The following is a 27207-nucleotide window of genomic DNA, read 5'->3' on the forward strand; positions in this document are numbered from 1 at the left end:
CTCCGCCCCGCCCACTGTCAGGCTGACGGAAATTGCCGAACTCAACCTAAGCGGAAAATTGTCGATCTGAGGTTTCTGGTCCCTCCTGGCTTCCCGTTCTCCAGGCCCGGCTGACAGAGTTAGCTGAGGCCGCCATATTGAATAGGCGACCCGACTTTTGAGGGGAGGGTGGTTGTGGTCTAGACAGTTCATCAGGGGAGCCTCGGCGGCTCCGGCGAGAAGGTGAGGTCGTGTTTGGGTGTGAAGGCTGACGTGCTTCGGCCACCGGTTTATTTCTTGACAGGATTGTTTCCTTTGGCCCAGGGGACTCATTCTCCTCTTGTCCTTGACTGGGCGCCACCTCCCGCTCCGCGGTTTCGGGATCCCCTGGGCCGGCAAGTGAGGGCTGTTAGCTGTGGTCTGTGGTCTGATGAAGCAGAGAGGAGGAGGAGGATCAGGAGGTCCTCGGCAACGCTGGCCCCGAATGCCGGCTTGGAGGCGATCTTCTCTCTGCAAGAAAGTGCAAGACATTCCCCTCTCAGGGGATGAGGCCGTTTTGTTCCAAGGGAGAGGACGTATGTTAGGTGACTTAGGCCTAAAGACTGAGCATTTCTTCTCAAATTTCCATATACCCGGTACAGTACATTATTGGTCGCTATTGCCTTAGCAATCGTTCACGCCTCTGGTTTTTCTTTTTTAGTTTAGTTTTGTTCATTGACCACTTTGGGTAGCACTTTTTGTTCCTCTCACTGATGGGGAAACTGAGAAAAAGCACTTTCGAAAAGTTAGCTCAAGGTCGCACTGCGAATAACAAAGCGACGTTGTTTACAAGTTCTCGGGATCTAATGCAAAATTGTGGATCAGACACAACTCTGTTCACACACGAATTGAGAATACAGAAAATGTAACGTGAATTGTTTTTGATAAATGAACATCACGTTCTTTTTGTTTTGCGGAATGTTCTTGTTTTCACCAAGTTGTGCATCTTTAAAGTGGTCTCTGTAAGTAACAACCAGGGATTGGACATTCAGTTTATTTAACAAATAGTTATTGAACGAGTCAGAAATGAGTCCATAGAGAAGGATAAAATGGATAATATGACTGGGGAGTAATCAGGAAATTTTAGATAGGCTGGTCAAGGAAAGTCTCCTTGAAAAAAGGCTTTTATGCCACTGAGGCCACAGCTGAGGGAAAGAGGGGAAGGCTGTGTGAGAGCAGCGTGGAAGCCCAGTGACCTGTTAAGAGGCTATTGAAATAGTAACAGGTGGTAGTATCTTGGGATGGGATGGTACCTTGGAGGGAAAGAAATAGATGTCCCCAGTTGAGAGACATTGTTTGAGAGCTCACTGTGTGGTAGCTTTTTGGATAGGTACTGAAGATAGAAAGATTCAAGTTCATACAGTAGTGAGGCTAGAACAGGCATATAAACAGATAATTGTGAATCTGTAAGATAAATGTACTTACTCAGCACAGAAAATAGCACTCAAGACACCTTGAAGGCTTTGGCTTGTGGACTATCTCAGAATACCTTAAGCATTTAGTAGATAACTGTGCTTAGAACTTACAATGATAGCATACATATTGGTAGGAAATGAAGACAGGAAAGTAGGCTTTATTTTACATAGCCATTAATGATAAGCTCACTGTTAGTCTTCTAGGTTATTTTATTATATGGTAGTGTTTTAAGTTTGATCCTTTCTTTAGAGTTAAAACAACAACAAAACTTTATGTAGAATTGGAAAGTCCAAATTTATGCACTAGCTACTACTCCTTAGCTGCTTGACATTGTACAAGTCAGTTAATGTCTCTTAAGACTGCGTATTCTCATCTACATTTTAAATTTAAGGGAATGTATCAGGACTTGTGAGTATTCAATGACATAATGTATGTGAAGTATTTTAAAGCCATGAAACATTACCAAAAAGTTTGTAGGTGTTTTTTTTTTTTCCCTATACTAATATAATTCTTCTTTGTTTTATTTTTAGCAATATGTTAAGGATACCTGTAAGAAGGGCCTTAATAGGCCTTTCTAAGTCTCCCAAAGGATGTGGTGAGCATTTTTTTAAATTTACATTTGTGAGTATTAGACTTTATCTTTGTGAATTCATAGGTCTATGGAATATTTCTTCAAAAACTCTAAACTCATAATTTGTTTCAAATAACAGAAACAAGTGATCTAAGTTGAATGGAATAATTTTACATTAAACAGTTTACAGAAATAATCATAGAAGAGAAAGTATTGGGAACTGCACATCATGTCAAAAAGGAAAAATCACCGTCATTCTGTTTCAAAAAGTGGTCTTCCCATGAACATATATTTTCAGTGATATCGAAAGTTTCAGTTTAAACTGCTATTAAAAGACATCCTAGACTGGGTGTGGTGTCCTATGCCTGAAATCCCAGTATTTTGGGAAGCCGAGGGGGGAGTATTGCTTGAGGTTTGAGACCAACCTGGGCAATATAGCAAGACCCCATCTGTACCAAAAATTTAAAAAATTGGCTGGATGTGGTGGCATGAGCCTGTAGTCCACCAGTTACTCAGGGACTGAGGCAGAAGGATTGCTTGAGCCCAGGAGTTCAAGGTTACAGTGAGCCAAGATCATGCCACTGTACTCCAGCCTGGGTGACAGAGCAGGACTGCCTCTATTTAAAAAAAAAAAAAAAAAAAGACATCCATATTCTGTTTGGTTTGAGGATTGAAAAAGGTTTTCTCTAATTCAGTATTTTAAAAGTTTGCATTTGGAGAAATAAAGAGGAATAGCATAAAGTGAAGAAAAATTTTAGTCTTGTAGATAACCTATTATTTTCCACTATAATAAATTCAACTCTTGTTTTTCACCTCAATATTTTTGATGGTCAGTTCGAACAGCTGCAACAGCAGCAAGCAACTTGATTGAAGTATTTGTTGATGGTCAGTCTGTCATGGTGGAACCAGGAACTACTGTCCTCCAGGTAGGCATATGTTCTAATTCTTTATTTTGTGTGTCTGTGTTCTGATTTTTTTAAAAATGCCAATTTATATCCTTTATACTGTCTATTTCCTTCTCAAAAAGAACTACACATTGTAAAATTATATGAAAATAGTTTGATTTTAAATTTTGGTCCTTCAAAGTGAGCTGTCATTTATCTGTTTCTGGCATTCTTGGTGAACTATGGTAGTTCCTTTCTTTCACTTCTGCCTTCCAAATGAATACCCAGTGAGAAATTTGAAGTTACCTAAAATAAAGTATTAGTTATTGTAGGTAAATTTCTGAAAAAGTAACTTTAATTTGTTGTGGGCCTGCTCGATGGTTTTCGTTTTCATGTAACCTTTCTATTATTAATATTTGGAAGAATATTTGTAAGAATTACAAATCAGGCGGATGGAGGGTAGTGTGTTCTTGAATTCATGCTCTAAATATTTAATGTCTCCAAATTCCTCCAGAAATAAAAATTCTGGTCATGGGGAAGTGATGCTTCATTCCATCTGCGAGTTTTCATAGAGCTAAATGTCTTTATTCATTTCAGCAGTTATATATAGACTATTTTCCAGGCATAAACTTGTAAGCATGAAGTATTATGTAGCAAAAATATATTCAAGGTACTGTGGAAGGTACTGTGGCAGGAATAGAAGGTGGTAGAAAGAGATGTCAGGGGTGTCTCAGGTGATCCATGAGGAGGTTTTAAAGGCTGAATAGGTGTGTTTATTTGTGAACAAGGAGGACATATATTTCCTATAGAAAAATAATTAGCTAGAGCACATAGCTTATTGTATATAGAAAACTTCAAATAGTTTAGTATTGATGAAACATAAGGTATAAGTAGAAGATAAGATGACAGTAAATCAAGTTATTGAGGAAGGAAAGGTCCAGTCATGAAATAAAATATCTGCCATGTAAAAGAGCTTATATTTTGACCCATCAGGAGTTTTGGTGGCTATTAAGCAGCATGACAGTGACTGTAGAGGATGATGGTTTGGAGAATAGCAAGACTGGAATAAGATACAAGGAAAGAGTGTTTTATATTAGTGAACAGGAAATGAAAAGTCCTTAAACAGATAGTGCCAATGGGAATGAAAACAAGAGGGTAGATTCAAGGGAGAATGAGATGTAAACAGGCCTTTAGAAATGATGAAGAGCAGAGGAATTTTTTTTTAATTGTATATAACTCCCCAATATTATATTAGTGGGGGAAAAACAAAGAAAAAGTTTTCAATAGAGACAGAGATAGTTGTTTAAAATTCAAAGTGAGTAGAAGAATTTCTGTGGTTTTCTGATTTTGTTAGCTTATATGGGAATGTCCGTAGGGGACAAAAGTAGGTTGAATTTAAGCTGTGTGTGGAACATTCACATGCAAATGCTTGTTGAAATCTGCAGGCTGGAGAAGTGAAAGACTATCAGGGCTGCAATGAAGGTTTTGGATGTAATCATCACATGGAGTGTGAGCTAGTATGAAGCCTGGGTGTCTGTCTTGTGTACTGCTATACCTACTGCATTTAGCACAAAGGAAACACTCAATACATTTCTGCTAACTAAATAGTTAAAACATTGGAAATTAATGAGATTGCTTTAGAGTGAGGCTGAGGACAGAAGAACTAACTATAGAGGAAATTTGAACATGTTTATAGGTTAAAAAAAAAAAAAAGGAGGAACTTGCAGAGAAGGAGGGGTGGTAATTGGTAGAGCAGGGCTAATCCCTCTTACACAGGAGCTGGGAAGACCCAGCTCTTGGGTGAATCTTGGGTTAGGTATATGGAGCCAAAGATAAATCATAGCCAACTGGATAGTGTGGAATTAGTCTTTGATCCAGAGGAGGGGAGCGAGGCAAAGAGGAACTACAGGTATGAGACCACTGAGACAGAGTTTGAAGGGACATTGTACACAACAGTTCAGAATGGATCTGGAAAGTCAAGTCTTCAGCACAATCCAATGATACTTCTTCCACGTAAGTGGAAGGCATGCTGAGAATTCTTAGATCCTCTGAGGCAGTTTTTAGCAAATGAGTTGGGGTCAAGAGCAAAGAAGAAGGGAAATCTCTTCAGGGACTGAAGTAAGAATGAATAAAGATATTTAGGGATAGGAGTAATAAGATGGCCTCATGTCTCTGTGTGTGTGTGTGTGTGTGTGTGTGTGTGTGTGTGTTTTAGCAAGAACAGGGGTGAGATCAAATTGTTCTAATGCAGAAAATGTTTTACTTGTCTTCTAGGCTTGTGAGAAAGTTGGCATGCAGATCCCCCGATTCTGTTATCATGAAAGGTTGTCTGTTGCTGGAAACTGCAGGATGTGCCTTGTTGAAATTGAGAAAGCTCCTAAGGTATTTGATACCTAAAATTCTACACCATGCTGTAGAAGGTAGAACACTTTAAATTTTGCAGCAAACTTCATTTAAAATCAATATTGTTGTAGTGGAGAACCTAGCCCTGTTTAGTTCTATCTATAAATAAAATATTTTTTGTGTGATTGATTCTCTTCATTTCAAAACTGGAAATGCATTGGTGGAAATGCCTTATAAACACAAGTACCATGTAATTGTAACAGGTCTAGAAATTAAAGGTGATTTCTTATAGCTGTCAATATTTTCTTTTTTCTTTCTTTTTTTTTTTTTAATAAAAGAGATGGGGTCTCGCTCTTGCTCAGGCTGGTCTCGAACTCCTGAGCTCAAACGATCCGCCCACCTCGGCCTCCCAGAGTGCTAGGATTACAGGCGTGAGCCACCGTGCCCGGCCAGTATTTTCAAATGACTGTATGACACACATCTAGGATGTGAAGTTTGCCAAGCAACATTAGAAGTGCTGATGCTGGCCAGGCATGGTGGCTCAGGCCTATAATCCTAGCCCTTTAGGAGGCTGAAGTGGGAAGACCTATTGAGGCCAGGAGTTCGCGATCAGCCTGGACAATATAGTGAGACCCCGTGTCTACAAAAAATAAAAAAATTAGCTGAGCGTGGTGGTACACACCTGTAGTCCCAGCTACTCAGGAGGCCAAGGCAGGAGGATCTCTTGAGCCCAGGAGTTTGAGGTTGTAGTGAGCTATGATAACACCACTGCACTCTAGCCCAGGCAACAGAACGAGACCCTGACTCAAAAAAAAAAAAAAAAAGTGCTGATGCTGTGCCATTTTCAGTAGAGAAAAGGGTGCAGGAAAGAGATTCACTTTCTATAGTTTAATTATAGTTTGGCATATATAATTTTAATTCAGTAGTGCCTGTGAAGCAAAGCATAGTTCTTTGATGTTCTGTTTCAGAGCAGAATAAAAAAATTGCATTGAGGGCTAGGCATAGTGGCTCACGTTTGTAATCCTAGCATTTTAGGAGACTGAGGCAGGAGGATAGCTTGAGGCCAGGAGTTCGAGACTAGTTTGAGCAAGAGTGAGACCCCCATCTCTACACAAAATAGAAAAATTAGCCCAGTGTTGTGGCACATGCTTGTAGTGTCAGCTACTTGGGAGGCTGAGGTGAGAGGATCACTTGAGCCTAGGAGTTCAAGGCTGGGGTGAGCTATATCTATGATTGTGCCACTACGCTCTATCCTGGGTAGCAGAGCAGAGTGAGACCTTGTCTAAAAAAAAAAAAAAAAAACCCAAAATCAAAAGAAATTGCATTGACTATTAGAATGAACTTAAGAAGTAGGATGTTTCATATCTAAGAGAAATGTGAAATGCCACATTATATTATAAATATGAGAACTTTAAAAATTTAGTCTTAAAAAATGCTGTATTTGCTTGTTTTCAAATGTATAATGCTTTTATGTAATTTAACATTTTTATATATTGAGTTGCTTATGATTACAAATAAATAAACACAGATTTTTCCATTGACATTCCAGGTTGTAGCTGCCTGTGCCATGCCTGTAATGAAGGGTTGGAATATCTTGACAAACTCAGAAAAATCCAAGAAAGCCAGGTAGTTTATTGTTACTCAATGTGATAGCCTTACTTAGAGTAGAAAAGTCCATATTTCGGTATTTAGACCTTTCTATAGATGAAGAATTTCATATCAAACTCTGAAGAAGTTGGTGTGCTTAGCTTCTAAGAGCAGTGGAAGTGAGTATTACACAGTAGAGGGCAAGTCAGGACTTTATGGTATTGAGCCTAGGATGGGATCAGCATTAAAAATCTTTGTTTAGTAACTTGCTCAATTTGTGATGAACAGTGAGTCTGTGGCTTACTGGGCTGAGATTATTTCAGCAATGTATTACTATACAATACTGGCACTGATTGTGTTTATTTGTTTTGTATTCATATGTGTTTTTGTTTTGAATCAATGAGAATATTTTCTCAGGACCATTCAGCAACTTTTGATAATTCTATATGTCAAAAGTCATAATTTTCTAGGTTCTCTGATATTTCACTCAAGACTCCTATAAGCATTTTCCAGATTGTGTGTTTGATACTACCAGAACTATAGTTATATGGGCATTTCTGATAATAATGTAAAATTAATACTAACTATATTAGAAAGTATACATCTGTGAAGGTTGTTTCCAGAGCCTATAGGTAAGCCATTTGGAGTGCCTACAGTTTATGTCATTTTATATATTATAATTTTCCATTTAGAGAAGGTGTGATGGAGTTCTTACTAGCAAATCACCCACTGGACTGCCCTATTTGTGACCAGGGAGGTGAATGTGATCTGCAAGTATGTACTCAAATTTCATAAATTTTTTTGGTTGTCTCAAGTTTTAATTTCATTAGCAGCAGATTGACTCATTCATAATCTATTTAAGGACCAGTCCATGATGTTTGGAAGTGATAGGAGTCGATTTTTAGAAGGAAAACGTGCTGTGGAGGACAAGAACATTGGGCCATTGGTAAAGACCATCATGACTAGATGTATACAGTGTACTCGCTGCATCAGGTAATATTTTTCCTTCTCCCTTCTGGAATATCATTGTATACTTATTTAATGCTTACAAAATTTGGTGAATAACAACACTGGAAAGGATGGAGGAGAAGAGGGATGTTGTTGTTAATGTTTTTTGCATATACCAATAAAATGAATAAATTCACTTTCAGTTAATACCAGTTTTAGTTGGATTTAAAAATTAAAATGTACAAGCATTCACTCTGTGATAACTTGATAAGCTATACACATGATTTGTATAATTTTCTATTTGTGTGATATACCTCAGTTAAATGCAAATATTTACTGAATTATTTTTTATTCAGGGACTGTTCTCCCCATTGAAAATATCCTCATTTCTTTTTAGTGTTTTGAAAATCATTATCTCTTTATGATCATAAATAGGAAAGAATTTTGCTGGACTTGACCAATTTGACAGCACATTTTTATATTGTAGGTTTGCAAGTGAGATTGCAGGAGTAGATGATTTGGGAACTACAGGCAGAGGAAATGATATGCAAGTTGGCACCTATATTGAAAAGATGTTCATGTCCGAACTGTCTGGGAATATCATTGATATCTGCCCTGTAGGTGCCCTAACCTCTAAGCCATACGCCTTTACTGCCCGGCCTTGGGAAACAAGGTATTCATCTTTGTATTTTTCAACAATTTGTTTTTTGTGTTTAGTTCGCTACTATTCAAAACATAGTACATTTTCTTCCTGAGTTTCACTTGTTTTGGTCTGCTAAGTTTTTATTTGCTTTAAGTAAGACCCTTTAATGGAAGATTAGTAGTTGAAAGGTAGAATGAATGAACCTGTAAAAATTAGTCATAGTTTTCTTAGAAATTAATACTAAAGTACTTAACTAGCTGGGTGTAGTGGCTCATGCCTGAAATCCTAGCACCCTGGGAGGCCTAGGAGGGAGGATTGCTTGGGCTCAGGAGTTCAAGACCAGCCTGAGCAAGAGCGAGACCCCATCACTACTAAAAATAGAAAAATCAGCCAGGCGTCGTGGTGTGCGCCTGTCGTCCCAGCTATTCTGGAGGCTGAGGCAAGAGGATTGCTTGAGCCCAAGAGTTTGAGGTTGCAGTGAGCTACCATGACACCACTGCACTTTACCTGGGGTGACAGAGTGAGACTGTCTCAAAAAAATAAAAATAAATTAAAAGAAAAGTATCTAACCACAAAATCATTTTTTTCACTATTTCTTTCAAGGAGTAAAATACAGTGTCCCAAAAGTGCCATACATAGGGAAAATGGGAAATTGTAGTTAAATGTACCTTTATTTACAAAATATTTATTACAAAATTTTTCCTTTGTATGGAGACTTTTGGGATACCCTGTAGTCTTAATATTTTAAATTTATAGTCTTTTCTGTTATTGTATACTAAGTTTTCCACCATGTGGATGTGTCATATTTTATTTAGACAATTCCTCATTAGACATTTAGCTTGTTTGTATTTCTTTACAAGTACAAACCTGTGGAAAACATAGCTGTTCATAAATTTTTTTGTATATTTCTGATTCTTCCAATTAAACCAAGAAATAGAGTAGGTAAATGAAAGAGGTTTGAATATTTTTAAGGTTCTTAAAACATTTCATCAAATTGCCCTCTGGTTTTACTTTTCAACTCCAGAATTTCTGTTTTTTGTTTTTTTATTTTTTTATAATTTCTGTATCCTTACTGAGAATCTTTACTTTTTGATTCCTGGTTGTCATTTGTCAAACTTCCCCTTTATTTCATTTATTTATTTATTTCTTTATTTTGGAGACAGGATCTTGCTCTGTTGCCCAGGCTGGAGTACAGTGGCACAATCATAGCTCACTGCAGCCTCAAACTCCCTGGCTCAAGCAATCCTCCTGCGTCAGCCTAACTTTTTGTAGAGATGGGGTCTTGCTGTATTGCCCAAGCTGGTCTTCGGCTCCTGGCCTGAGCCACTGTGCTCGGTCCCCTTTAATTCTTCAAACATGGTTTCTTTGGTTCTTTGAACATATTTTAATTGAGGCTTCTTAGGAGTTCCCATGTCTGTATAGCTTAGTAGTCAGATAATGATTGTGCTCAAATACCTTGAGGCAGTAAGACATCCATTGTTTGCCAGGGGGTCTGTAGATAGATTAGAGGAGCATATTCAAAGTTCAGGCTGTTTTCAAGTCTGCCCAGCCTTTACTTTCTGCTGGGCCCTATCACTCTCAGTGTTGTCCAGGAGTGTATGAATAAGTTGAGCCCTCTTTGGTTTCAGCTGCACATATGTGCGACCTCAGCTAGGAATGTTTGTGCCAAATAGGACTACAGCTGCAGGTTAGTAGACTTTTACAACTTCCAAGATATCATATCCACAGACAAATTTGCCCATTCCAAAATGAATAAGTTGTCTCCATCTTCACAGATTGCCCCACCCTGAAAGAACTTCCACCTGGGGGTAGTGGGGAGGACAATAGGAGCAGCACTGAGCCCAACCACCACAGATTTCTACTGTTCTTATTCAAAGTAAAGTCGTTATTTCAGTGCATAAAAGCTTCTCATGTTCTTGTATGCCTTTGGTAGAGTTCCAAAGCACTGAAATGGTGGTTTTTGCCATTTTGTCCAGCTTTCTTTTTGCTTTTTGGGGGGAGGATTTATCAAGCTCCTTAATCTCTCATAGCCAAAAATGCTGCCCCTCTTGCTGTTTTATTTTAATATTCCAATTCCCCTGGATTTGGCTGGTTAGAGCTCCTTGAAACTGGTTTTTGTGTCAGATAATAGTTTTATAGCCTTTATTACTGCATTAGGAATTTATGCAATGTGTTCAAATATGAGGTACATTATTTATTAGCAATTCCTGTGAGCTCCATTATTTTTACAAATTCAGAAAGAAAATTATTAAAATAATTCTTTTGGTAAATTGGGTAATACAAACTTTATCTTTTCTGAGAATCAACATAGTAAATATATGTGTTTATTTTCTCAGAAAGACAGAATCCATTGATGTAATGGATGCAGTTGGAAGTAATATTGTGGTTAGCACAAGAACTGGAGAAGTAATGAGGATCTTGCCACGTATGCATGAGGACATCAATGAAGAGTGGATCTCTGATAAAACCAGGTATATGCTATATTGATTTCCTTAACTTTTGCACTTAATTTAAAGGAAATTTTATAAAGAACTCTCACGTATATTTGCAAATTAGTTAATGAATATAGACTATTGAAATCTGAGCTGTTTATATAGAAAATATGATAAAACTGACGTTAGTAGTCCTAGGTCAACCTGGGCAACATAGAAAGACCCCATCCCTACAAACATTTTTTTAAAAATTAGCCTGGTGTGGTGGCACATACCTGTAATTCAAGCTACTGGGAAGGCTGAGGTGGGAGGATCCTTTGGACCCAGGAGTTCAAGGTTACAGTGAGCTGTCATGGTCTTACCGCACCACTCCAACAGTAGGTGACAGAGTGAGACCCTGTCTCAAAAAAAAAAAAAAAAAAAAAGTCCTAAGTCTATCACTGGCTTTTATATTAACTTTGAGAAAGATCTCTTTTCCTTCCACATGGAGAAATTAAAAGATATTTTCTCAGTCTATTTCAGTTTGTTCATTGGAGAAAAGAAGCTAAATGTAAGAGTTTATATATTTAAATAAGAAATCAAACTTTTAGATGGTATTTTAGTTTTAGGTGATGGTCATAAATAATCCATTCATTAGTTCATTTTTTAAAAAAAGTTTCTATCTAGGTATTTATTATTCTGTTTGACACTTTGTCCAATACTGTATTTAAATAACATTTCTTGTAGATTTTATTTATTTATTTTTTTTTTTTGAGACAGAGTCTCACTCTGTTGCCCAGGCTAGAGTGAGTGCCGTGGCGTCAGCCTAGCTCACAGCAACCTCAAACTCCTGGGCTTAAGCGATCCTCCTGTCTCAGCCTCCCGAGTAGCTGGGACTACAGGCATGCACCACCATGCCCGGCTAATTTTTTCTATATATACTTTTAGCTGTCCATATAATTTCTTTCTATTTTTAGTAGAGATGGGGTCTCGCTCTTGCTCAGGCTGGTCTCGAACTCCTGAGCTCAAACGATCCGCCCACCTCGGCCTCCCAGAGTGCTAGGATTACAGGCGTGAGCCACCGCGCCCGGCCTTCTTGTAGATTTTGAACTTGAAAATCATGATTGCCTCTTTAGAGAAAGTCCACAAATGGTGTAATTTCTGTTTTCTAGATTTGCCTATGATGGGCTAAAACGTCAGAGACTTACAGAGCCGATGGTCAGAAACGAAAAGGGGCTTTTAACCTATACCTCCTGGGAGGATGCACTCTCTCGTGTAGCTGGAATGGTAAAAATTGAAATATGGAATAAATAGTGTTTGTGATTTTCAAGAAACATCTTTCCCATGAAGAGAGGGAATGTGTGTCTCTTCCCTTCTTTCCTCTTACCAAGATTATGATTAATCTTCCATTTTACAAACATTTATTGAGAACCATATGCCAGATGTTATGCTAGATACAGGGATATAAAGACCACTGACACATCTTGTAGTAGAGAAAGTTGCATAGTTCAGCAATTATGACATGCTGCTATGGGTCGTTGTACACAGAGTGATATGAGAGAGAGCACATAGGAGGAATGCCTAACCACGACTAGTGTATCAAGATGCCTTCCTAGAGAAGGTGATTCTTTTAAGCAAGTCTAAGTAAGAATGAATATGAGCTTGCCAGAGCAAAAGTGGAGGAAATAGTTTCTGGTCAGAGAAAGGCAACATAGACAAAGGGCTGGAGGGAATAGCAGATACTTCAGGGCAGGTTGCATTTAACAAAGCTGTAACTCCACAGTCTTCATTCTCCAGACCTCATTTTGAAGCCCCTTTGTTCCTAAATATAAAACAGCTTCCTTCCAAGCTGGTGTTATCAGCACTGGCCCCACATACACCTCTTCTGCTTCTCACTTTCAGATTAATTAATAGTGTAAAACTTTTTAGTCTGAAGTTTGTTACTTTTTTGGTAATTGAAAATGATTGCCTTTTATTTTTTGAACAGTTCATTTTGGTCTTTGTTGAATGTAAGTTTTTGGTGTTACCCTTTCCATCCATTTCTAGTTGCAGAGTTTTCAAGGCAAAGATGTGGCAGCAATTGCAGGTGGCTTGGTGGATGCTGAAGCCCTAATAGCTCTCAAAGATTTGCTTAATAGAGTGGACTCTGACACCTTATGCACTGAAGAGGTCTTCCCCACTGCAGGATCTGGGTGAGAAATATGAAGCTAGGATCTAGGCTTTCTTTTTTTCTTTCAGTTGCAAGTTATGTATAAAACAACCACGTCTGTGTCATCAGTGAATATGTGACAACCTGGATTCCCAATATACTCCCCAGTTTATTTTCACATATAGACCAAAATCAAAGCAGGAGCTGTAGGGGATAGGAGAATCCAGTTATTAATAAATATGTGAAACTTTGGTTTAATTGAGAAATACTTCATGAAATTTTTTGTCTGGGAATGCCATAGCTTTGATAATAATGACAATATTGTGTACATTCTTAGTATGTAATAGTTTTAAAGTAAATTTGCATTTTATATATTATATTTCTAGCACAGATTTGCGTTCCAATTATCTTCTTAATACTACAATTGCTGGCGTGGAAGAGGCCGATGTTGTCCTTCTGGTTGGTACAAATCCACGTTTTGAGGCACCACTATTTAATGCTAGAATTCGAAAGAGGTTGGTAATAATATTTATTCAGGGTTTTAAAAATATTCACGTAATTTTTTTGTTTTATATATGAAAAATGACATTTTAACCGATTACTAATAGGGTTAGTGGTAGTGAGACTCTAAAAAATAATTGAAAGACAATTCCTAATAGATCCATTCCCCCCTTCCTATTTGCTGATCTTTTTGTTTATTTTGTTAGCTTTTTATTTTAAAGTAATTTGAGATGCTTGAAATGGTCTTTGCATATCATTTTTATATGTCCACTCAGATTAACTGATGTTAACATTTTGCCATATAGGTTTTAAGATTCTCTTTCACCACTCCCACTGCTCCACTTGCCCAGCCTTTAAAAAAAAAAAAAAGATTCTCTTTCAGTTTGTATAAATGTGTGAATATAATTTTCTGAATCATTTGGAAGTTAGTTGTAGCCATGGTGCCCTTCTATCTAAATACTTCAGTGAGGATTTCCTGAGAACAAGGGTCATTTTCTTATCAAGAAATTTGGTATTGGCCAGGAGTGGTAGCTCATGCCTGTAATCCTAGCACTCTGGGAGGCCGCGGCAGGAGGATTGCTCGTCAGGAGTTCAAGACCAGCCTGAGCAAGAGTGAGACCCCATCTCTACTAAAATTAGAAAGAAATTAGCTGGGCAGCTAAAAATATATATAGAAAAATTTAGCCGGGCATGGTGGTGCATGCCTGTAGTCCCAGCTACTCGGGAGGCTGAGGCAGTAGGATCACTTAAGCCCAGGAGTTTGAGGTTGCTGTGAGCTAGGCTGACGCCACGGCACTCACTCTAGCCCGGGCAACAGAGTGAGACTCTGTCTCAAAAAAAAAAAAAAAAAAGAAAAGAAATTTGGTATTGATATAATATTATTATCTAATCTAGAGTTTCTATTCAGATTTCACCAACTTTCCCATAATTTCTTTTTTTATTTTAATTTTTAAATTTTTATTTAAAAATGTAAAGAATTGGTCATTGTTTGCAGTCATTGTCTTTTTCTTTTTTTGTTTTGGAGACAGAGTCTTGCTCGGTTGCCCCGAGTAGGGTGCAGTGCATCATCATACCTCATGGCAACCTCAAACTCCTTGGTTCAAGCGATCCTGCAGCCTCAGCCTCCCAAGTAGCCGAGACTACAGGCACATGCTAGGATGCCTGGCTAATTTTTCTATTTTTAGTAGAGATGGGGGTCTCACTTTTGCTCAGGCTGGTCTCGAACTCCTGAGTTCCTGCTTTGGCCTCCCAGAGTCCTAGGATTACAGGTGTGAGCCACCACGCCTGGCCCCATAATTTCTTTTATAATAATTTTTCTTTCTGCCCAGGATCCAGTCTGAAATCACACATTCCAATTAGTCTCTTGACTCTTCTGGCCCTCTTTTTTACTTTTTTTGAAGGGCACAGGCCAATTATTCTGTATGCTAGAATCTCTCATCTCTTTTATCTATATCTTAGAAACTTAGTGAAGAGGGCAACTGTATAACTCGTTGTCTAAACTGAGGCACTGTTGAAAGTGCAAGGGAGAGGTGTTAAGTACTTCAGGATATCAGATAAAACCAGCATCGTCTCAGACAAACCAGAATATATGATCGCCTTACTTATAACTTATTTTTGGAGGAGTTGGATCCATAGTTCCCTGCAATAGAAACTATATATGAATGAAGTAGTTTGTTTTCATGAACTAAGTTTAAATGCTTTTTGGGTAATTAAGAGATAATTGACCCTGCTATGTGACTACTACAAAATAAAAATTACAGATCAATTATTCTGAAATTAAAATCTTTGTTTATAGCTTGCTTAATTGTTAGCATTCCTACACAGCAAATTAATGAATGTAATTGTCTTGACATGTATTTTTGCAACACTTTTGAAATGTACATAATAAATTATATTTATTAAATGTGCTGTGTGTGCTTTTAACATTTAGTAATAGTAAAGAGTCAGCATTGATGTAAACAGCACTTAGCATTGATGAGACTAGTAACTATGCTTAACTTAGTTAGCTCTAAAAACGTTTTTATTTCAGCTGGCTTCATAATGACTTAAAAGTGGCCCTTATAGGTAGTCCAGTGGACCTCACTTACACATATGACCACCTGGGAGACTCCCCCAGAATTCTTCAAGACATTGCTTCGGATAGCCATTCATTTAGCCAGGTACTCTCAAGTTATGTGTGTCTACTCTTGCTGACTTTCTAATTATGATTTTAAAATTTGTTTTTATAATCATTACATGTGATTATTATTAAAATGATAGCAATACAGAAAAGAACATGGAAAAAAGTAAAAAAATTACCCAAAATACCACCACCCCAAACCAAGTATTGATGAAGTATCGTAATCATCTCTTTTTATACATAGATAAGGCAAGGGGGATGAATAGATAGGCAAACAAAAATGAAATCGTACTATGCATGCTATTTTTTATTTACCAGGGTTTAATTTCTTTGAAATTATTTGAAAATAAGTAAAACTGAAAGAATTAAGCTTTCCACTTTAATTGAATCTTTCTTTACTTCAAGAACTATTATTCCTTAAAGAAATTTTTACCTGTTGCTTGAGTTCTTGCTTGCTTGAGAATGTCTGTTTTATTCCTGAAGAGACAGCTTGTCAGGATGTGAAATTTTAGGGTCACACTTTTTTTCTTTTCTGCCCTTTATAAACACTGCCTTTTGTTACTGTGGAGAAGCAAGAAGTCAGCAGGCTTATTCTTCCCCTACCTTGTCCTGATTTCTTTTTCCTGTCTAGATCTTTTATCCTTGAGACTTTATACTTGACTCTTTATCCTAGAAATTCAATAATTTGACCAAAATATGTCTTAATGTTGGTATTTTATAGGACATAGTGTACTTTTGGGCTCAAGATTCTCTTTATTTTAGGATTTTGTGTGTGTGTGCATGGTGGTGGTTGTGATTGTGATGGTGGTGTTTAAAAAACTAAGGGGTTTCTGTTTCTCACATAACAAGGGATCTGGAGTTGGGCACTTTGCAGGATGATTCCGTTATTCACGGATGTCATCAAGGAGAGCCTGCCTTCCTGCTTTGCTATCCTCAGTGCATTTGCTTACTCACATGAGTTTGTGTGTGAGCTTCACCTGTGGTTCCAAGATGGATGCTTTGCTTACAGTTTCAGGTGTAAGCAAGAAGGTGAAGTGCAAGAGGACAAGGCAGCCAAGCTAACTTGTTTTGCATAGGAAAAACACATCATGATTAAAAAGATCAAAAATATTAAAAAAGTAGGGAGTGTATATTCAGGGCAACTTAAATCTTTGCTCCCAGGTTGCAAAAGAAAAAAAAATTAAAAAGTAGTCAGTTTTCTCTAGTTCTCATCCCTATCTAATAGGTGATTAGTATTCGTAAGGAAAGTTTTCTATTATAGATTTAAATATATTTTCCATTAATTAGTTCTGTTCTTTTCATTAAGAACATTTAACAATGCAGATATTTTATCTCCTTTTCTATCTTTCATATCTGTCATCTGTCCTTTTTTTTTTTTTTCCAGTTTGTATCATTTCTTATATCCTGTCTTTCCTGTCCCTGTATTTACCGGCATTTTTTATTTTGTTTTTTATTGTTTCTAGAATGGTGTTCATTTCTGTAATTTGTTTCTCTTCCAGTTCTTTCCTGAATTGCATGATAAAAGTCTCCTTTTACCATATGATACTCTCTATTGAGTTACTTGTTTAAGCTCTTTTTAAGTGAGAAAGAGTGCGTTGCTTTTCATTTTCTTTGAGACTATTAAAAATTATTTCATTGAACTATTCACGTTTCCTTGGGAAATTCCTCTTGTAATGAATGTACGCCTCTTTGTAGTATCTCAGCATAATTCCCATAATGATTCTTTGATAATTGTGGCCAGCTATTTATTGAAGAATGATATAGAGGATAAGTGGAAGAATAAGCTGTATAGTGTATAGCTTTATTTCTTATTTGTCCACCTTCCACCACATCTGTAGTTTTCTTTATTCTTGGAATACACTCCCCCTCAGTTTTTGGCATTCAGAAAGTTACTATGATAGTGTTTAAAGCAAAGCCCTTAAAGTTTTAAGTATTTTACATTCTTAGTAATCACTGCTTTTCCTACCTCCCTGTCTGCAATGTGGTGAGTAGATAAGAGATAGTAGATATGGTACTTCAACATGGTTTTTCCTATTCTTTAGTAACATCTGAATCTCTGGGGATATTCCTGATTTTTCTGGGACCTCCCTGTAGTCATTCTGACCAAAAGGATAGTTGGCTAGAATTTTCATTCCTAATGTTTACTTTAAAAAAATCTGTTTTATCTGATTTCACAGTAGCATTGACAAAATGCCTTTGATTAAATTAAATCTGGTTGTATTATATGCATTAGCTACCAAGTCAAAGATATTCATGTTAGACCTAAAGTTTGGGACAATATGTATTGTAGATGCAAGTTTGGTTAGGTGTTTAGTTTACTTATAATATTTTTAAATCAAAGTTCTTTTTTTTTAATAGGTCCTAAAGGAAGCTAAAAAACCAATGGTGGTTTTAGGCAGTTCTGCACTCCAAAGAAATGATGGAGCAGCAATTCTTGCAGCTGTTTCCAGCATTGCACAAAAGATTCGGATGACTAGTGGTGTTACTGGTGATTGGAAAGTTATGAATATCCTTCATAGGTTTGTTGAGTAATTGTTTTATATACTATAATATTCAAGTAGCTTTGTGTGTATGTGTTTCTGATACACTGTCACATTTAGTTTTACAACAACTTAACATTTAACAACATTATCCCAGTTGTAGATGTGAAATGTAAATCTTTATTCTCTATGTGAGAAGAACCCAAGATAATAAGTAATATTAAAAATACTGAAATAGCAATGAGTTTTGAAAAAATTGAATACTTAAAAATTGTATCATGTCAGTTATACTTTGCTTCAAAAATTGCAAACAAGTCTTCTGACTTTGATTAAATGATAAAACTGTAAGCTAACATGAGAATTCAGGTGAAGGCTCTATTTCTAACTACATCAATAATGCAAGTATATTTTAGAAAAGTTAGAGAAGAAAGTGCAAAAATGGAAAGGGTCCGTATTCCACAATCTGTAGATAATTAGTACTGCCATTTCAGTGCATTTTCTTCTGGTATTTTTTTCCTGTATAAATGTTTTTTAATTATATAGTTGAAGTCATACTGTGAATATAATTTTATGTCTTGGTTTACCAAATAAGAATTTCCTCCTATGATTAGAAATTGTTTATAAATAAAAGTTTTATTGGCTGATTAGTATCATGAATATACTATTTTTTTAGCCACTTGTTTCTAACATGTATGTTAATGCTAGTTTTTAACTTTTTATTTGTTTATTATTTATTTTTAGAGATGAAGTCTCACTCTGTCACCCAGGCTAGAGGGCAGTGGTGCTGTCATAGCTCACTGCAGCTTCAAATTCCTGGCCTTAAGCAATTCTCCTGCCTCAGCCTCTCAAAGCACTGGGATTATAAGCTAGAGCCACCACACCCGGCCTTAATTATTTTTAAATGATGCCGTGATACACAGATACCTCTGAACATTAGATCGTTTCCTTAGGGAAGATTTCTAAAAGCAGAACTGTTGGGGCAAATAGGATAAACATTTCTGAGACTCTTGATGTATGCTTCCAATTTGTTTTAGCAAAGTTGTACCAATTTACATTATACACTATAGATCCTAAGATTGGCTACTATTTCTAAAAAGTTAACAATAGTAAATTAGACCAAAATAACCCTATTGTTCGTTCAAAAGGTAGTTATTCTAAACCTCCTCTTTACAATATTATTTACTGCTTGTAAGAGTAGTAATATATATTCACAGGAAAAAATTTCATGAGGATATATACAAATGTACTAATTATAATTTTCTCTGAATTATAGTTTTATGAGTTTAAATTTCTTCCTTTTGGTTTTTGAAACCATGTGACTTTTCTCCAGTGAGTATGTTTGGCTTATATCATGTGTTTTGTGTCTTACTTTATTAAGTGTCAAACTTAAGGCAATTAGAGTTGGTATAAAGTTTCTAGAATTATTCCATTAGATATTACCTCATGAAGAGATACAAAGTCTTAACCATTTTATATTTCTTTATTTGCCAAATCCAAAGCAGTAAAAGACTGCTTTTTCTGGTTTTGACGTATATTTTAAGTGAATAAGAAAGGATCTTTGACAGCATTGAATGAAAAAGAGATAAGGTGTCATTCCAAGAATCACATTTAAGTTTTTACACTGAAAACACTGCAGTTATGCTAAAATTCCATAATTGTTTTACAGGATTGCAAGTCAAGTAGCTGCTTTGGATCTTGGCTATAAACCTGGAGTGGAAGCAATTCGCAAGAACCCTCCCAAAGTGCTGTTTCTCCTGGGAGCAGATGGAGGTTGTATCACTCGACAGGATTTGCCCAAGGATTGTTTTATTATTTATCAAGGTAAATATCACCTGTGACACCAGAAACAGAAGAGAATAGTACATTATGTACATTAGAAACCATTTGGCAACATATTTAGTGGACTGAATATTTTCCATTCGGGAATTTTGCCTCCTCCAACCCTCAGTTTTTTTAAACCAAACCACAGATGCTATTAGTTACATAGTTGATACTGCTATTAAGAATTATTGTCTGTAACCTGAGTAACATAGTGAGACCCATCTCTACAAAAAACAGAAAAATTATCTGGGCATGGTGGCACGTACCTGTAGTCCCAGCTACTTGGAAGACTGAGGAAGGAGGATAGTTTGAGCCTAGGAATTTGAGATTGTAGTGAGCTTTGATAAAACCACTGCACTCTAGCCCTGGCAACAGAGTGAGACCCTATCTCAAAAAAACCCTAGAATTATTACCTGATGTTATTTAATAGCAGAATTAGAAGCAACCTAAATGTTCAGTAACAGGAAATTATGGTTTGACCAATGGACTATTATAATAAACATTAAAAGTCAACTTTTCAAAGAATATTGAGCACTATTATATAATCAGGGGAAAGCACTTTTATATAAATAGTATGAAAAGTTAATAAAATCACTTGAGTCCTGTGTTACAGGACATTTAATGAATTACATTTAACATAATACTCTGGCTTTTTGTGTTTGGCTCATTTTCTTGAATTCTCACTCATTGTAAGTGTAAGCAAGTTTCCCAGGAACAAATGGAGTATTCCTGCATGTTTTATAGAGAAAAGTATTGAGTAACTTTGTACTTCATTTTACAAATAACACCATCATTTTACAAATATCATAGGCTTTATATTGCAGTAGCACATGAAAACATAAAAAACAAAAAATTAGACAATATTTTGTGTCTTCAGTTTGATAAAGTTAAACCAAAATGTATGAACTAAAATCCTATTCCTAGTTTTTTCTAGAGACAATCATTGATGATGGTTTTGACATGCATACTTGATACATCTTCCTATGTGTAACAACCAGGTACACAAATGAGCTCAAACTGTATATTGTTCTACAACTTTCTTTTACTTGACTCAAGTCTGTTTCTAAAGGTCAAGTTTCTTTTTGAGTAACTTTTTTCTTCTACCAGTTTTTTTAAAATTATTAATGATTGATAGTTTTTCAGAATACTATTTTCTATAATATCATTTTCCTTTCTCTCTCTCTTTTTTTTTTGAGAGAGGGTCTTACTCTGTTGCGCATGCTAGCTAGAGTGCAGTGGCATCATCATAGCTCACTGCAGCCTCAGACTCCTGGGGTCAAGCAATCCTCTTGCCTCAGCCTCCCAAAGTGCTGGGATTACAGGCATGAGCCACTGTGCCTGGCCTATCATTTTCTGTTTATGCCTTTCCAGTATTATTATCGTCCATATTCTCTTTTATACTTTGTGTTCGTCCCCCATTGCAGTCTACTTTACCAGTTTTCAATAACTGGTATGTCTGAGCATTTTCATTTTGTGACCATTTCCACTTTGTAAGCATCAATATACTTAGGTGCCCATTATATATGTGTGTATGATATTATACATATTTGCATAAAATAATCTGGGAAGATACATACCAAATGCTTTAACAGTAATTTTCCTTGGGAAGGGAGTTGAATTGGGGGTGACGTGGGCTTTAATTTTTATTTCTTCATTGCTATATTGGCTTAATTTTAAAAATACTTTTGTAATTTTACAAATGGGATTTAAAAGGATTTGTACTATCTTCATGTATAGTAGCAAATCAGTTTTTTACTAAAATGTTGTTTGCCATTTTCCATCTTCTCACAGGACATCATGGTGATGTTGGAGCACCCATAGCTGATGTTATTCTCCCAGGAGCTGCTTATACAGAGAAATCTGCTACTTACGTCAATACGGAGGGCAGAGCTCAGCAGACTAAAGTAGCAGTAACACCTCCCGGCTTGGCAAGAGAAGACTGGAAAATTATAAGAGCCCTCTCTGAGGTATTATGTTTGAGGCATTTCTTAGTGACAATGCTAAAGGGATATTTGACATGTTAGCTTGTTAGAATGATTTTCAAAGTCAAGAAAGATGCCAGTCTGAAATGCAGAGATGATTTGAATAATTTCTACAGGAAAAATGTGTTCAGAAAATGGGGATTTGAAATTGGTGCTTTTATTGCTGACTTATTTTTGTCTAAAACCACTTCTTTTAGCTCTTTTTGGTGTAAAAGTAAGCACTGTGAGATATAAAATAATAATATACTATCATTAATAAGAGGTTAGAAGCATTCAGGTTTAGCATAGCATTGTCTCTAATCATTTATTTCATAATGAATATTTTTGAAAGATAAATTACTAATGTACTGACAGTTGTTTATGAATTAGAATTTTTGACATTTGTGTTTCCCACGTTGCTTCTTCTGTAATAAACATATGACTGCCAGTGGACACCAGTAGATTTTTCCGTAGTACTACATTATTTCACCATAGTTACAATTACATATTATTTGGCATTTTTAAGTGTTAAAGCTGTAAGTCATTTTTTGGGACCTGATATATTGTAGATTGCGGGTATAACTCTTCCATATGATACTCTGGATCAAGTGAGAAACAGATTGGAAGAAGTCTCTCCTAATCTTGTTCGATATGATGATGTTGAAGGAGCTAATTACTTCCAGCAAGCAAATGAGCTCTCCAAGGTAAAAGCTTGCCTATGAGCAGTTCTCATAATGGCGTATCTATTGGTGTAACAGTACTAGTTTTCAATACTATTATTGGTCTCTTTTTATGTGCAGCTAGTGAACCAGCAACTTCTTGCTGACCCACTTGTTCCACCTCAGCTAACTATAAAAGACTTTTACATGACAGGTATGTAACTGCCAACATAACTCTGCCAAATATGAAGGGTGAGAAGGAATCAGATCATCTCATTTAACATTATAATTCCAACCTGTAATTGGTAGTATTTGACATTGTTAATCTTTGAAGGTTTTCAAACATGGGGACTAATGTAATTATATTTTCTGATTATATTCTAAATTTTTTTGTTTCTGAAATGTAAACAAAGCATGAAAATCAAATGAGATAATAGGTTTTAAATATAAAATTTTAAAAATTATTATTATATATATTCTTAAAGACAGCATCTCACTCTGTTGCCCCTGCTAGAGTACAATAGCACAATCATAGCTCACTACAGCCTTGAATTCCTGGGCTTAGGCGATACTCCCACCTCAGCCTCCTGAGTAGCTAGAACTATAAGCACACACCACCATGCCCATCTATTTTTTTTTTTTTTTTTGGTGGAGTTGGGATCTTGCTTGCTTGCCATGTTGCCCAGGCTAGTTTCCAACTCCTGGTCTCAAGCTATCCTCTCACTTTGGCCTCCCAAAATGCTGAGATTACAGGCCTAGTAAGCTACCACACCCAGCCTTTATTATAAAATTTTATTATTGTAAGGAAAATCACTATAGCAATTTAGGGAGCATTTTTCAGAGTGGCAAATAACTGTGAAAGTTTTTCTGAGAATTATAGGTGGAAGAATCAAAACATTTAAGACGTGAGACATCTTAAACAGTGCTTCTAATGTAAATTGTTAGAATATTTTTAAGGGATGCAGACCAACTGATAACGTGTTTACTGCACAGTCTTATAATAGTTGACAAACTATTACATGAGATAGCGGATAGATGATTTTATTTTTTTTACTTTTATTTTTTTTGAGACAGAGTCTTGCTCTATGGCCTGGGCTAGAGTGCTGTGGCATCAGCCTAGCTCACAGCAACCTCAAACTCCTGGGCTCAAGCAATCCTTCTGCCTCAGCCTCCCAAGTAGCTGGGACTACAGGCATGTGCCACCATGCCCGGCTAATTTTTTCTATATATTTTTAGTTGGACAGCTAATTTCTTTCTATTTTTAGTAGAGACAGGGTCTCACTCTTGCTCAAGCTGGTCTTGAACTCCTGACCTTGAGTGATCCTCCCACCTCAGCCTCCCAGAGTGCTAGGATTACAGGCGTGAGCCACCACACACGGCCTGGTAGATGATTTTACTGCAACCTCAAACTACTGGGCTCAGGCAATCCTCCTGCTTCAGCCTCTCAAGTAGCTGGGATTACAGGCATGCGCCACTATGCCTGGCTAATTTTTCTGTTTTTTGTAGAGACTGGGTCTTGCTATGTTGCTCAGGCTGGTCTCCAATTCCTGGCCTCAAGCAATCCTCCCACCTTGGCTTCCCAAAGGGTTAGTATAGCCATGAGCCACTGTGCCTAGCCACTGTTCTATAATTTTTTAGTGGTTGCATACTGGTGTGTTGTCTAGCTGTTATATAATTAATTAATCATTCCTAGGGGGTAGTTATTAAAAGCATTTAACCAATAAGGAGCTTATCTTTGGAATTTGTTGGTTACATATAATTGCGTAGAACCTTATAATCTTTTTCCCCCCCTGAATATGTGCAACATAGAGTTTTACAATGTTTTTTAAAAGGGCATATTATTAGCCAGGTGTGGTGGCTCATACCTATAATCCTAGCACTTTGGGAGGCTGAGGTGGGGGATTCCTTGAGCCCAGGAGTTTGAGGTTGCAGTGAGTTGTAATGACGCCACTGCACTCTACCAGGGGCAACAGAGTGAGAATCTGTCTCAAAAAAAAAAAAAAAAAAAAAGCATATTATCATAATGCACATTTTCTTAATATCTTTCAGATTCAATTAGCAGAGCCTCACAGACAATGGCCAAGTGTGTCAAAGCTGTCACAGAAGGTGCCCATGCAGTAGAAGAGCCATCCATTTGCTGAAACAGCTACTAGGAACTAGGTTTTGCTACAAATAGTTAACGGACAGTTAAATTGGAGTGATCGCTTACAGGTTTAGCTCTTTTTAAAAACAAAATCTGGATAATGTAATATTTAAGGTTATGCTATGGTTATTTGAAAATGATATTGCAGTTATCAAAGAACTTTGCAGTTTCAAAAGCATTTATGTATTGTGTGCAAACATTGTTAAATAGTCTAATAAAACTGTATGTAGATGCTCTTTCATGTAAAAGTATTGATAATCTTTGTGACAAATATAAAGAGATCCTTAAAATATAAATGTTTTGTTTATTGTCATAAATGATTTATGTTTATCAAATGCATGAAATGAAAAACTTCCATTAAGACCCACTTTATTATAGTGCTAAAGAAAAGATTTAAGCACTGTCAGGGTGGGTAAATAGAAAAATATATAATGTAATCACACATCAGATATGTATCTTGGACAATGATAATTAATAGTAATCATAACATTAGCTAATGATTATTCAGCTTTTTTTTTTTGTGCTAAGCACTCTGATTTTCCATGTATTTTCTTTTGTCCTGGCTACAATTCTATGAGATAGTATTATTATCTAATTTCACTGATGAAAAAACTGAAGCCCAGGTATATTAAGTAGCTTGCCCAAGGCTGCACAGCACAAGTCATAGATGCAAGCCTAGTTCTTTTACTCCAAAGTCCATTATTCTTAACTGCTACACATAATTCCTTTTCATTAGTACAGATTCTATAGATTGTTACTTCTAAGAATTAGTATTGAAGAGTTTAATGGTTAACACATTCTTCTGTTTTCTCTTGAATTTGCTTCTGTAATGTCCTGGTGATTTATGTGGCATTTTTCTTTGTATAGTAGATTATGCACTTAAACACACTCTTGGAATAAGGGAGGTCTCAAGAGATATAATTAAGATTCTCATTGATGTTCTGTATTCATTATATTAACACCATCTGTAGTGTTAAATCAAATAAATTATTCCAGTAATAGAAGATAAAACTACTAGCTTTAATAATTTTCAAATGTCAAACCAAAAAGGAAGTAAAAATTTTACAATTAACCTAGGGGATAATTAAAGGTAGATTAAGTTTTTGTTTAAATCTATGTTCAAAATTTTTTTGTTTTGTAAGCCTTTTTTCTTTCTACTTTCACTAAAGATTTATCCTAACTATAAGATGCCATTTTTTAATATAAAATAGGATAAGATTTTTAGAATAGTATCTCATCAATGCTTTATCTTTAGAAGTTGTGTAAAATTTGTCACCTGTAACAACTTTTTCAGAAAAGTTTATTTTATCCTCCTTAGTGATACATCATGAAATTATGTACTTTGCTTTAAGTACTTGGCATAAAATTCCCAGTTGTACGAGATTGTGTAAATTCTTACCCAAAGTGTTTGAATTTAATACAAACTTATCCCTCTCTACTTTCTTCACCCCTTAGCACTGTGCTGACCTCAAGGGGACATACTCCAAGTTTTGTATTTTACACAGTACTCTTCAGTGAATATGTGCAGACTTCATAGGGTTCTTGGTGAAAGCTAAGTTGACCCACGATCTTTGGGCTACCCTCTAGGCAGCACGTGTTGAACAACTTATAATTCTGTAAAGGATACTTTGAGGTAAGTAAGGAGTGGTTAGTCTGTCTTACAAGCACATATTAGTGTCATGATACTAAATATTAAGGTTACTGTAAGCATAAACATTGAAGATGTTGCTAGAGGAAAAAAAGAGTGAAGAAGAGCTCCCAGATAGAGGACCTTCTAAATATGTACTGTTAAAACTTTAAATACATTATGGCTAATTATCACAAAAACCCAGCTAATGAAATGTATTAATTGAGACTCAATAAATATCAAATAACTTGCCCATGGTTACAGAGCTAAAGACTAAAGGCAAGACTGTTTAATTAGATGTATTTTTGCTATCCTATCTTGCCTCAAAATAATTTGAACATCTACAAAAGTTGAATGTACAAGAAAAATCTCAAGGCCTGAACTCTATATGGAATGCCCCCTAAATTTGTTATGAATCATATTATAATGAATACATTAAAGTACTTTCTTACTAATACCTACTATATGATCATTTATTATTGGTTGCTGCTGACTTGCTGAAACATTTGGCAAGTCAGACAGATCTTGTTAAACTTTGGAAAAGTTACTTAGAAAAATTTTAAGATTGTTTCTTCATCTGTAAAACAAGGATAAAATTTGTAATAATTTTCTATACCCAATTCCAGCTTTATAGAGTTATTATGAGAATCAAATCAGAAAGCTTATTAAAACAGCCTATTTCCTGACACATAATAAGTGCCCCACATGCTTAATAACTGAGGACCATCATTGTAGGAAAATGTATATTCAAAATGTTACTGACAATTTCAAGAGGTTGCAGCTAAAGCTCGTCCATGGGAGTCCTTAATCCAAAAATTAAAAGACCCCATTTTAAGCGAATCAAGTGAAAACCCAATTCCATAGGTTGTGAGCAAAAGTCATGCCTGATACAACCTCCAGTTTATGTTTTCCTAAAGAAATCCATG

General features: G+C 36.2%; 1 protein-coding gene across 1 annotated transcript; it reads left to right on the top strand.

Moving 5' to 3' along the window:
- The first annotated feature begins 53 nt into the window (after nt 1-53).
- NDUFS1 (NADH:ubiquinone oxidoreductase core subunit S1) lies at nt 54-25661 on the top strand. Its single transcript, XM_069467970.1, has 19 exons — nt 54-222; nt 1965-2029; nt 2840-2931; nt 5164-5271; nt 6782-6858; nt 7512-7593; nt 7682-7812; nt 8255-8440; nt 10747-10881; nt 11994-12108; nt 12868-13013; nt 13357-13485; nt 15501-15630; nt 17949-18109; nt 19737-19891; nt 21683-21858; nt 22422-22556; nt 22653-22725; nt 24561-25661. Exons 2-19 carry the CDS (start codon nt 1969-1971, stop codon nt 24650-24652), a joined length of 2184 nt encoding a protein of 727 aa, XP_069324071.1. The 5' UTR covers nt 54-222; nt 1965-1968; the 3' UTR covers nt 24653-25661.
- The last annotated feature ends 1546 nt before the right edge of the window (nt 25662-27207 follow it).

The sequence above is a fragment of the Eulemur rufifrons genome, chromosome 1 (genome assembly GCF_041146395.1).
Source record: "Eulemur rufifrons isolate Redbay chromosome 1, OSU_ERuf_1, whole genome shotgun sequence".
NCBI classification, from domain to species: Eukaryota; Metazoa; Chordata; class Mammalia; order Primates; family Lemuridae; genus Eulemur; species Eulemur rufifrons.

Bases quoted from the DNA above. Each gene is read 5' to 3' on its own strand.
- NDUFS1 (XM_069467970.1), top strand. From the start codon at position 1,969: ATGTTAAGGATACCTGTAAGAAGGGCCTTAATAGGCCTTTCTAAGTCT. The intron at 10,882-11,993 runs GTATATGCTATA...TCTGTTTTCTAG, and splicing joins TGGATCTCTGATAAAACCAG to ATTTGCCTATGATGGGCTAA. The intron at 12,109-12,867 runs GTAAAAATTGAA...ATCCATTTCTAG, and splicing joins TCTCTCGTGTAGCTGGAATG to TTGCAGAGTTTTCAAGGCAA.